The sequence below is a fragment of the Opisthorchis viverrini genome, assembly GCF_000715545.1.
Source record: "Opisthorchis viverrini unplaced genomic scaffold opera_v5_80, whole genome shotgun sequence".
Classification (NCBI taxonomy): Eukaryota; Metazoa; Platyhelminthes; class Trematoda; order Opisthorchiida; family Opisthorchiidae; genus Opisthorchis; species Opisthorchis viverrini.
The window spans coordinates 764435-777917 of NW_008751735.1; the positions used below are offsets into that span (position 1 = coordinate 764435).

Consider the following 13483-nt stretch of genomic DNA (forward strand, 5'->3'; position numbering starts at 1 on the left):
ATCACTACTCCGGAAAATATATATATAGCCAGCTGGCGATGGTGATCAAACAGCTAGGTTTGTTCTACGATGGTCGCAAAAGGCTACTTGTGGTACAGTCGTAGGATTATCACTCTGAAACATCCGAAATATTGTAGTTGGTTCTCTGCAGGAGACCGTATGGTACGTAAAATTACAGTCCATAATTGTACACTAGTATACTACAATGTAGGCAAAACGGATTTTAGAGAACAATGAAAAACACCATTCTGCCGGGTAACCACTGCCTTAACCTAACCGCGAGCGAGCCCAAAAAGCGATTTTGGATCGATCCATAGGATGGGTGCAGAGAATCGTTGTCAGATGATGATTTGGATGAAAGTTTCGGGTTATTAGCCTTGAGATTGCGGGTCCTACCACCGTACATGAACACATGTTGGACAGTGGCTGGCGGTCATATGGTTAACTACCTTTGTGATAATTAAGAAAGATCTCGAACAACTGAAGTTCTGGGGCTCTGATCGTGTCTTGGTTATTAACAAGGTGTAAATTTTTCAACCCCGTGGTTTGATGACAATCAGGTCCACAGTGAATTCTGGTGGTCGGTTAGATGAACATTCCGATTGCTCATCTGTAGTAGGCTGTTCTTGATATTTCCAAAAGCATATACCGCACATAACCTGTATCAACTTCGATAGAGCCAAGTGCTTGAATGGGATCTTTGAAACAACATCAATCAATCATCAACAACATCATCAATCAACATCATCATCATAAATAGTTGTTGCAAGTATTGAACTGATTTCTCTGGCTTTAAGTAATGCGTCTCTTTAAGCCACGGGATATGGTTTCGCAAAGAACCGTATGGTAAATTACCTCACCCCACAGGCATTTCAGATTGGTCTTTCATCCAGAAGATACTCAGCTGCAATACATGCTCATGAGTTGTCCATCAGCATAAACCCAGGAGTCTCAGTAAACCGGGATAGGTGAACTACTTTCATACAGAAGAGCGGGTTCTAAACTCAGTCACCAATGATGTTCTACCGGGGTGACACGCCCATGTGCTCAGTTGCGAGGTGTATTCGGTTGGTTTGAAATGATGGGTTTACTGGTACCCAAATTAGTCCCGTTTGGTGAAACTTTCTCTCCAAATACCAATTCAAATAATGTGTTTTGTGCTGAAAAAAGCCACTTTAGATGAGCAAGTTATTGAGGTCAGTCGGTGAGGGTGATGTGTTTGCATCGTTAGCATTAGTGAATTACCATGACAGCGGTCCAGTGAGTTTAAAGTGGAGTTAAATCAGTGTCTGGTTTCTGTCCCAGGAAAACTACGGTCACGTAGTTTAGAACTTCACTCGGTGGTTATCAAGAGTAACCATGGCAACCGGATTTTCAGGTTGACAACAATGAAATTTGACAGGCCGAGAGTGAGCAAAGTAGACCGAAAAGTCATGGCGATAACTGTTATTCAAAAAGATTTAATGATAACAGAAGTCTAAACAGTGGTACAGGGCTCATTTCGCACTACCTTGAAGGAAGTTACTTTCATGATGTCATATAACCCTCAGCCTACCCCAATTGTGGATGTCTGGAATCCTAGCTTATTCTTGGCCCACCCACAGTGGTGTGAATTCACATTTCATTCAAGCGATCAGTTATCCGGTTGATGCTGAGGAATCCATAAAAGCACACTTTATTGTCTCAACGACGTGTCATGGCCCATTGTGATGGAAAATCCTAGCAGACTACGCTGTGCTCCAGGATGGAGGAACTGAAAACTGCCCTCCCAACAGGGCAGGATTTTTGTGAATGGAACAAGACCCCTCGTTTTTTACCGCATACTTTTCGTCCCGGTTCAAGATGAATAGTGTTTAGGTGGGAACGCTGAGGAAGGCCACTCTCCAAGCTAAACCTGGTGATGGGGACTGGGGGATTAGTATTCTTTGGAACGAAAGTGGCTTCACTCCTTTGCTGAATTATAAAAGGATATCATAAGAAGGGTGGATGTGGCTTAAAGACGAGTTTGGGATGGGATATGGAGACTTTGTTCAATGGATCCTCGTTGCTCCTGGGATGAAACCTTCCTCTAAAACTGCAAAATCTCTTCACTCTCCTTGAAATCTGCGTAATCTCTTTCGCAAGGAATGAAATCCCCTGTGTTGCAAGAAGTCATTATTCGAGGACCAGTCAGTACCACGTGGCGTGAACTGCAGATTGAAAATTGACTGATGCCAGATCATGCCATCTGCAAGATAGAGAGCTTTTCAGCCACCCTTAAGCAAGTGGATTTCGTTTTAGACAACCAAACAAAAGGTCTGTCCACCAAGAAGCAAATTTTTCTTCAATACTGTGGAACATGCTGGATTTCATCGCAATGCTTGGCATCTGAATCTATCCGAATTGCAAACGACTTATTCTTGTTAAATTTAAGTAACTGGCGAGTTGAATTCATCGCGGACGAATAGCTCCTTGTGACACCTTTTTCCTTGGTCGCTGTTTTATCCGGTATTTTTGTATCCTAATCTTGCTCGAACAATTATAAAAGTGAGGGAATTTTTTGAGTGAATAGACATAGCTAAACAGTTTGGTAATGGTTTTCTACGTCGTGTTGAGTTTCAGCATTATGCGCTTGCTGATAATCACGTCGTCTTCCACTTTGAACAGGCAGTTGAACGAAAGTCGATCGTGGACTCCCTAGATTGAAAACTTTGCTTTTTAAATTGTAGATGAACTTATCAGTAAACTTCACTGTCCTTCGTCACCGATGCTGACTCGAGAAAATGCTGAAGACAGAAAAGAAAATATCGGGTCTATTTCACCGTTGGAAAAGACATCGGGTCTCGCATCAACTGACTTTGAACAACTCAGTGTGATTCTCGAACGTCCGAAAGACGAAGGCCTCGGACTGACAGTTGTAGGATATGTTTACCGCGACCCTGCAAAGAGTAAGCTACATTTGGGTTTTCTTGACACATACTACTGATTTTGAAGAGAAACTCAAGTATGAATTATCCAGACGGATGGAGTTCATGACGAACCGCAAGTCGGGCCAGCGCTCTGCCGACTAAGCGACTGCAAACGCTATAAGACATCGCTTATGCACACTTCGATTCTGTAGTGATCTTCCACACTCTTCTAATTGGCTGATACGTGGCATCTACATGGCTTCAACGATGGAGCTTACAATGACTGTCTCTAAGACTCTAAATATCATCATACTGTGTACTCCGATTACTATTAAACACTCATAATTCTTATTCTCCCTATTTTCTGCTCGGCTAATATTTGTTTTCAAAACTGCACTGAGAAAGATAAAATAGAGGTTAAAACGAGTGTGGTAATAGCTGAAATCTTTCAAATCTCTTTCCGCTCGATTTGACGGGCCAATCGATCTGAGCATCACTTACTCGGATGGCCCCTTCGTGCCCAGTCGTGATAAATAATCGATATAAACAATTCAGCTCGAATCACCAAAGTTGATTGTATCATTCTAAACGAACAAACAAGGAATGCAGCCACACTCGTATAGTTTAACGTGTGACGATGGTATGTTCTGAACGGCAATAAAGATGACTTGATCTCAGCGGATTAAAAACCTTTGGAACCGTTTCAGCATCACCGTTCTAAAAAGGCTTTGTAAAGAATTGGTAGAGTTATAGTTTGGAAACGTTTCGCTTTAGACACAAAATCTTTGTCATGACTTGTAAGTAGATTGCCACTTTGGCCGAGTTTTAAGGCCGACAGAGGAGCAATCATCGAGGTCTCTTCCGACCAGTAAACTAGATCTGTGTTGAATTCCAGTCAACGTGGGTGCATGGATCTTATGATCCATGATTCTGAATAACTTTGGCCAGGTTTGGCCCCATGACCAGGGTTCCTCAATTTGTACTCCTTCTGGTGTCATTGGTGTATTTAGTTGATCCCTGTATTATTGCGAATGCTAAGAAGGGGTGCTTAGGGAGGTTTTCTCACGTATACTTTTGATCGGCTGCGGCTAATCTACTTCTGTTGATGAAATCCAAAGTCATTAATTGGATCCTAAACACGGCTGACTTAAGAGTAGCATTCCAACGGAAACATCGCACTGTGAACTGGTGTGGCTGAGGGATTGCCTCCAGGCAAATAGGACCAGAGACCCGACTGTTACACTTATTTGCATATCAATTTGGTTTTCCTGGGAGACTCAAATGAATCTCTCGTCTACAAGATCAGCGGCTGCACTAAACTTTGCACAGAACAGACAGAAAACCTCACAACCTCAGTAAGTTTACGTGATAAATAAACAGGCCGGCGAGGAACATCGATGTATATCGAGCGTTATTCAAAATCTCAGCGGTGGCAGACGCGCTAGAAACAGGACACCAAACAGCTGCAGAAGACGCTGAATCTACGAGGGGAGGATTACAATTTACGCCTTAGGGATTAATAGCGGAGGCGGTGGAGATCACCATGGTGAACAAAATACAGGGAGTGGGACTGGCGAAAATGTGCAGAACGGTTCTAGACTAGAGCGGTTATCAGCAAAAAGTCATCAACAGAAGTAGGTTAGACGATCGAAAGTCCACGTAACCCGATATCTCTAGCCACATTGTCGTAGCATTTACGAACACATAGAGACCAACAAAATTTACTGATAACATCCAAGAGGATGCTTCCTGAACCAGAAGATCAAGGGGACGGGACTCAATCGAACTGTTCCCAAATCACCCTCAACCCATGGGTCATTAGACTTAGGCATTCATCACTGATCTAGTGTGTTTGTCAAAAGAGATCTTGCCGATTGCTTCTGCGTCAACCTGGCACGATAAAATCTTTGTTGTAAAAGCAAAATCTTATCCAGCTATACATCTAGTTATTGCTTACCAAACGCCTCTGAATTAAATTCAGCTCGTTCGTTAGGCCAAGTTTTCCTTGCTACCAATGTTCGAAACATCGCGCTATAACATACCAAACTAAATTTTACACTACCTTACCCTACTGCATTATGCTATGCTGTACTATGCTATGCTATAGTCTCTACTGCGTGAGATAAACCCATTAGATATTATTGACTGTGTTAGCAAGGTAAGTCATAGCCGGTTTGGGAGAAATGGGTATAGTTGGCTAGATCTTCATGAGTCTACTCACTTCAATTTCTTCATGACTGGGTAGTCTGGCCGGTTTTCACAATCTAAGTGAGTAGCTGTCATCTGACTCTCTGGTTTTGTTGTTGACACTGTGAGATGATAGGTTCTCAAGTATTTCTGCACCTCAAGTAGGAGTTTGACGTACCTTTGGCCATCCTGTGTCCAAACTGGAAGACGGTGCAGACCACATTTAAGAAGCAATATATATATGAATTGATCCCTGCAGGCACAAAAATGTTGTAATTACGTTGAACTCTGTTAATTCGAAGGATAGTTTTTGGTAAATCTTTGGGGACAACGTATTAACATTGTTATTCCTGTCGAAAAACCTGTCCAACAGGCGGAGAATACACCAGTGGAATCTTCGTTCAAAGTCTAGCCACAAACAGTGTGGCGGACAAATGCGGACAGATCCGGAAGAACGATCAGATCATTCAGGTGGGTGATTCTTTTGAGAACTCGTTCAACTAAACTTCGTATAATCGGTTAAAGTCGCTAGTACGGTTTCAGATTGAAACTTCCTTCCGGACAGTCTAAAGAATGTTTTCTGGACCTCCTCATTCCATTCATCACTTGGATGGTATTTTCTAAACAAATCCGTCTTCTGTTGAACTGTGTAAACACTATTTTGCATGGAAAATGGAGCATTGACTCATCACTAATGTTCCGGCAGTGTGGTCATTCCTAACCAAGCTGCACAAGTCCTCTGAGGAAAATGCTTTATTCATGCATAAAATACTTACTATCTCTTGTTTTCAAACCAAAGAAGGGAATACTTCAAGGTTGATTACATTTCGATTGAGATTCGCTCATCCAACCGTTTGAACAATAGGAAAACTAGCGACGCTATTCTTGTGGCCTTAGCGGAATGCTGCTAATTGGCCTTCATCAAATGTCCCATCAAATGAATTATTGTGGTGCATTATTCGTTTTATCGAATTAAGAGGGAAAAAGTTGTTATTCAGCGATTACTCTTGGCCGGCTGTCAGCCTAATTTGTCAAAACTTTGATTCCTAACCAAAAGCGGTGAAAACGTGCACCCCTTCCGGTGGACTGGATGAATGTGATCGCTTGTGGAACATGGTGGCATGTTTTCTGTATGTTTTCTATTGCCCTGGTTATGCAAAGCCTAGAGCCGTATGGTTCCATAGATGTGATTCGTAACAATTACGGCAGTGAAGCATCGGTGTTGAACACTGATGTCATGCTGTCGATGATGATGTTGATGATGATGATGATGATTCGTAGCAAAACTCTATGAAATTTCAATGTTACTTTCATCTACACACATCTTCATTCATACAATGTCTGCTGCGGATTGCGAAGCAACCTGGGCAGGCTGATGTGTTCAGTACACAAAAGAAACTGTCAGCTGATTGCTGGGGTGTTGGTAATCTACTTGGTGACCTTATAAAAGTGGTTTTTTTATACAGCTCGTTATTAAAGAAGCCTTTATAGCAACCCAAAAACAGTAATCAAAAGATGGTTATCTAACCAGTTAAATAGGTTTTATTCTCGTGAGCGCATGGTGAGCATTATCAAATGAAGGTTGTAAGTCTTGTAGAAATGCAGATTATGGAGACGCAGAAGATGTCAATCAACTGCTGGTACGAGCGGAGTTCAAGCTCCACTTCGCTGCTCGACGTAAGAATAGTCCTCCAAAGCGCATCAATACGGGGCTACTCATCCCCCGAGAACTAACGGACATCTCTTGATACCATGAAGAACAGTTTAGTTGCTAATGCCTGTAAGCTTTCAGGTGACCAGTTGTTCATTGTGAAGTTTTCAGAATCTCTGTACAACAAACCAGTTTGAGCTATCGAGGCCGTTTCAAGTCACATGGCCTCGGACTAGATATCTGGATACCGTAGGACAAATTTCCCCTATCCAAAAGGGAACAAGAACCAATCTCCACAGACTGTTTGCTTTTCGCACGCTCCGACAAAATACCTCATGATCAGTTAAGAGAGATTACACTTCGCACTGGTGCATAGAAGATGAAAGGAAGTACATTGAGTACTGTCATCTCAAAACGACTCTGAGAAGAATCGGGTGGACCTAAAGAGTTTTCTGTATCGATAAACAATGCGCCCATTTTACTTCAACCTGGGAAATGGATAACCAGTCAATCGAAGTCTCACGATCATGGGCTTCCTAAGGGGGACAGACAGCCTTACCTCGTTGCTGAGTACCAGAGAGAGACTACGAGTCTTCACAAGCTTCTCATTACTTGTGTATCTCACAGTAAACATTTCAACGGAACCATTAAGGAGAAGCACATTTTGTCACGAGTACCTTGGCCATAAAAATGAAAGTTTGATGAGGGTAAGTTTAGTGAAAAAAGTCTGTTGTATTACATTCCACGTCAACCTTTAGAAAAGTCCTATGAAGACGTCATCAGTTTATACTGCTTAATGTACTCTGCAGGTGAACAATGAAAAACTCCTGGGATTGGAAAACCTCACTGCCGTTTCTATTCTGAAAACGGCTGGCAGTCCGATCACCTTACATCTTCGCAGACATAAGCATGGATTTCTTTTTGAACATCTTCGCAAAGAAGGTATGTTTATTTTCGGATGTGCACTTGATACGATGTATCCACTGGTAAATATTCCAACGAGGTTCTATCATTTACAAGAAATTGCCGGTTTCGCAGATGGCTAAGATTAGTTCATTCGTGGGCGGTCCGTAGGTAAAATTACCTGACTGAGTAAGGCCAAGATGAGTGAGTGGATGCCACTTGAATCGCAACAGAACTTTTACTTGTATGGTTTGATAAACCAGTCTCGTTTATCACAAAATTATCAAGCAATTTGAAAATACAAGTTTAGGTGAGCGTTCGTTGGAAGAGAACAGGGAATTGTGGACTTGCATTAGTTTTGCCACGGTCATATATGTAGATATATTTAGCAAGGCAAGCTGCTAGGTGGGCATTTGAGTAGATAAACAGATAGACAGATGATTAAATAAACAGATAGATAGATGCGTAGGTAGGTGGAAAGTGTAGATAGGTCGAGTTAATAAATTTTTGTGCCCATCTTCTGCCACTTTATACATCTCTTCAGTATGCGGTAATTTTTCAGTCAGAAAGATTCACACTAACCTGGGGGCTTTCTCTATACATCAACCCTCAGTAAACAAAAACATGGTAATAAATTGAAATATTGGTAGCTCGGGTGCATTAGTTTGTAACTGATCAGTTGGCTGTTGATCTTCAGTGCGCTGAAGATGCCTCCTCGATTGGTGACGAAACGTTTGCAAAATCAATTGCAAGCTCGGTGAACAGATCAACAGCCACCTGATCAAGTACCAAACAAAGCCCTCTTAGTTCACAGTTGCAAGCGTCCAACATTGCACATTTTCCTGTCATTTGGAGTACTTTCTCAGTTTATTTTCAAGATATTTTATATAGCTTTCAAGATAATTTTAAATTGGCAGTTTCCAGAGCTCAATAGAATGGTAATTAGCTCTACGGTGCAACGAAGCCGCTTTGTCGATTTCAGCGATAAGATCACTGGAGCATTTCTGTCGAGATTGTCATTAGAAAATCCGGTAGTAGTCCTGTTAATACTTAACACTTCGGTCAGTACCTCCTGCACATCACATAATCATATTGAACTAGATGGGTATCAACTAGTGCAGGCAATATATCCAACCATAGAGGAGTGCTAATCTCTCAGATCACCGGTCACTTCCACATCTTAGCCGGATAGGATCTATAACTTCATCTGTTACCTACTACCAGTATTTGGTGCGTCCTGGGCATTGTGACCTTCAGCACTGAAGCTTAGCCAGACGCACGAGTTTTCCACAGCTTCCCCACATTGATTCAGCCTGTGGAAAGTGTCTTCACTGCCTGGCGTTGCCAGAATACCCTAGGGTCACTCGAACAGCCAATAATATTGAAGCAATTTCTCGGAGTTAACTGTACTCACAACTAATCCAAAAAATGTCCAGAAGGTCTCAAGTGTCTGTGACACCACTTGACTGGAAAGTGCTGACCGCGGGTCACTTGACACAAGCACGGCAGTTACTGGACCCACCATCGCGCTAACTAGTCATCACTCAAACGAAAAAATGTTCACCTGTGAAAATTCACATCCGTCTAGTGTGTGCTCGAGGAGTAGTTGCAACACAATCGCCTCGCATGTCAGATGCACGGAGTTTAGAACTTGGCACGGCCAAAAGTATGCACTGCTGATGAGTTCTAATAGGAGTTTAGTCCAGTCTTCCCCCCTTAGGTGTGGACTCACCAAAATAATTGCGCCAAGACAACAGGACGACTATTCAAAAGAGCGTGAATTTCACTAATCCCTCAGCCATCTACAACTGACTAATTATTTTTTTAGTGGTCTGTGAGAAAAAGATATAGCTGGTCATCACGGAAATAAATCACACACTTTTGTGCTCTTCAACCAAACGAATAATGTTACGGTGTCTCCGAACTCAATCTATCATAATATTTTCAGTGGTTTTATGATTGAAAATTTCACAAACTGTGGGAAGCGTGGCATAAGCGCAAAGATGATTTTATAGATTTTGTGGACAGAATACGTCAGGGAAACAAAAGACTTTCGTCTATTAAGCTAGCTAATGGGGAGTGGCTTTAAAAGTTGAGATTAAATGTGAAATCCACCATGAATTCAGCAAACAATGAAGCAAACGCACGTTTAGGGGATATCGTGTGTGAACATTAGGCCAGACTAACACTCAAACGCTCAAGTTTCGTCAAAGTGCGTTACGTTTATCGGGCTGTGTTTTGGCTTATATATTCAATATTCTAACCTACGACTCACCTCTGTGGAACTCATGATGGCAACAGGGCATGAATATTGTCAACCCTGCGAGCTTATCGAAATTCCGAGCGCTGGAAAGTTCAGAAGGTTATTGAAGCTACACAACTGTTTGAAATACTTCAAAAAACACGTAAAAGACTTCCACGAAGCTAACTCAGAGTAATGGGCACCGTCGCATTGGTCCAGTCAAGTTAGATTCCCATGTATAACACGCTCAAATTTAAAGCTATAATGCTGTGAGAAGACTGCCAAAATACGCTATTGTTTCTCTGCCTTCGGCTACAATAATGCGCTTCGGTCAGTTAAAATTGGTAAAATTTGAAAACCTATGGCTTAATAGAATGGTCGGCTTTTCTGAACTCATCCACTCGCTGTTGTCACTCCAGTAAATTCAACCTAAGTTAATGCTTCAGCTGAACAGGAATACCCATACAGGGGATCCCTTCATCTTCATGCAACTAAGAACAGCGGTCCGAAAACGATGGATTACTTGTCAATCTGTTCTCAGCATTTTTCGTTCATAAACCTTGTGGTCATTATGAGGCCTGCACCCCCATAAGATGACTTCACCCTACGGGTATGTCGGGCAGTTTTAGGCCACCAGAACAGGAATTTTTGGATCCGAAACTCGTGGCCCGAGTTGATTTCGCTTCAAAACATCTTGGGTTATCTGTTATTGGTCACCATTCAGGTGGGAGCGCAGTTATTCTTTTGTGTAGTCAAGTTTTCTGATCCCAGTTTGTCCCTCCCTTTATCTTATTTGCTGAATCTTCTCTGGCCGTAATAACCTAAACTTTTCAATTATGGCGTGTCACTCGTGGGTTGGAAAGTAAATAACCGCCCCAACGATGTCTCACACTGCAATGAACACATGGATGCATACATTGCATAATCAGCTGTTCATGTATGGTACATTGATGAACATACATGTGTGTGTCTGTATGGGCCTGATGATGGGCAAAAAGCCACGCATTCCTTCGAGAGATTATGAGATAGGAAATTCACTAGTGAAGGTCGAATTTAGTCCGTTTGCACCTGAGAAATAGAACGTACTAGGTGTTATTTCGGGGGGGAATGGGACAGGGCGGAAACCTATCACAAAAATCTGACTTTTAGCGCAAATTACACTGAGGTTGTTGTATGGCTGCAGCCATATGCACCTACAAAAACAAATTGTTGTCTTGACGGAACTCGTCTCTCATAATTTTTCTGGAAACTCTCGAAAATCGTAGTAACTAAAACATGCGACGGTCTTTATCCATCCGTAGAAAACCATGAACGTGAGATTCCCCTGGGATTCATTTGAGTCTCCTGTTGAGATGAGTCTGACTCACTGTTAGGCAGGAATCCACACGGATCCCGCTATACCACACGTCTTTAGGCGCTGCTACGGCCGATAAGCCTGACCCGCACGAGGTTGGCCCAGGATTCGGGACGCTTGCCGGTCCGACATCGAGGCGAGATCTGATTGGTCAACAATCTGGACTCAACAGTCATTCACGGCCCAGTATTGGCCAAATGCCGATTGCCAATGGCGCATCCAGAACGCGTCAGAACCTCCAGAAAGTTATAACCGCTTACGTTACATATGCGAAGCGCTGTACAACTGTTCTTGACTTCGTTTTGGGCATTAATAGACCTTGTGCAACTTTGGTGGTTTTGACGTGAAGGCTAGCTTGGGAAGATCAGACCGAGAACTAAGCTGAGGAAAATCCCTTTACTACATTCCCCAACCGCCTATTGCTTTGTCTGGTTACGGTTACTGCTGCTCTTAGGATCCGTGTGTAGACTACAGGCAAGCAGACAACGCCACAAATACTTGATACCTCATGGTTATTAAAAAGCGTTGAATGCAATAAAAATGAAGGATGAGTCAGCCTTGTCCACATCTGGCTCACAAGTAAATCTTGTTATTCGAAGATAACTTCAGAATTACAGCACAGCAGCACAAACACAGAGCAAGACAAACAGTTGTGTGTTGTCCGTAGCCCCACCTTAACACAAAGTGAAGTTGGGTGACTACATCGCCTCACCATTTGGGAATGAATAGGCTGAGTGTGAGAATTAAGTTCCGCATGTATAACAGTATAACCAGACGAACTAGAAATCCAGAATTCAGATCAGCGTAACAAGTAGTAAGTATGTATTCGAATTGGCGTAAATGTACAGCATATGGAATATTGAAGCAAGAGAATAATTAATAGAGCAATGAATAGCATATCAATCATGTTCACCACATTAAGTTTAACTTTCGGACGTGAGTTCTTACTCTCGTACCTCAAACAACCGACACGGGGTTATTCCTTTTTCTCACGGGTCCCACTACAAATTCTAGGTCGTCCTACACTTGAAGGGTTATTCGATGCGTGCCATCCTGAACCTGTCCAGAGATGCCCTCTCTGAACATGTAGTCGCAACCCCAAGGGCGCGGAAGCTGTTTTGCAACCTGATCGAAAACAAAACTTTGAGTGTCTTCCATTCAAAGACATGGAGTCATGCTACATCCAATCATATTTTACTATACGGGTATCACTTTCCTCAACGACTACCTTGCTAAAGAGATGTACTTTTTATATCTCACGTAACTCTTACGTTTTTCACCTACCCGCTTTCAGCGGTCAACGCTTGCCCGCGGCTGGTCAACACCTACCAAAAATGCAAGACAAACTCAGCTGCCATTCCCATGCATCTCCGACAAACTGACACGCTTTTGAGAGTGTTTCGTCAGGACGCCAACTTTATAGAAAGCCCAATGATCGTGGAACTTACTGAGTGCCTTGAGCATCCTTCCACCTGCAACCAGATGTCCTCAACAGTCGAACCACCGGTTTTGGGGCCCGAAGAAACCTTGCATAACCTTGATCGTATAAAAGACTTCGACAGTAGCGGTGATAATCATAATGCAAACAGTTCGGCTAGTGTCGAACGATTCGGCATGCAGTATGCTGAGAAACGTCGTAAAACTGTGCCCAGTCTTTCAAGTTATCTGGATTTTCCTGTTGAACAAGAGGTGGATTTTTACAAATTTCCCACAAGAATCCACAGAAATTTATTGCTTTGCAAGCAAACTTCACAGTCTTCACCTTCCAACCGTGTTATCGGTGGTCGGATTACCGATCCTAGTATTATCTATGGTAAGTCATGGTATTTATCGGTTATTTTGCGCGGTTATAAATTCCCACTTTAAAAATAGATAAAAAAATCCCGTTAGAAGTAGTTTCCGCTAACTTTGCGCCAACCAACGATGAGGGCGCGTTCTTCAGCAATTCAGTTCCATGACAGTGGCAACCCTTAGCTATTACTGGTCGCCACTTCTCTCACTTTTAATGCCTACGATTTATTTTCACCCTGTCGAAAAAACTTGTTTTGCAAATACTCTTCATCATCCCCGCTGCATACGTAATTTTGATGAGTATATGCCAGGGTGCGAAAATGACCGCTGGTAGGATAACTGAGTAGAGAAATTTTTTATGGAAGAGGCAGCTCTGATGTATGGTTTTTATCTTGGTATGACTGGCTTCAGTGTCGTAGGTCCTCCATGATATCATCAATCAGAAATGTTTAGGCTACCGAGATTTG

General features: G+C 42.5%; 1 protein-coding gene across 1 annotated transcript in view; it reads left to right on the plus strand.

The window, feature by feature from the left end:
* Positions 1–13037, plus strand: part of T265_13562 (hypothetical protein) — a gene marked incomplete at both ends in the record, with an annotated part of 17316 nt that extends 4279 nt beyond the window's left edge. Inside the window, 5 exons of the mRNA XM_009169481.1 lie at positions 2709–2942; positions 5449–5569; positions 9131–9295; positions 11245–11504; positions 12520–13037. Coding sequence (XP_009167745.1) covers positions 2709–2942; positions 5449–5569; positions 9131–9295; positions 11245–11504; positions 12520–13037 — 1298 coding nt within the window. The remainder of the gene's footprint in view (positions 1–2708; positions 2943–5448; positions 5570–9130; positions 9296–11244; positions 11505–12519) is intronic.
* Between the last annotated feature and the right edge of the window lie 446 nt (positions 13038–13483).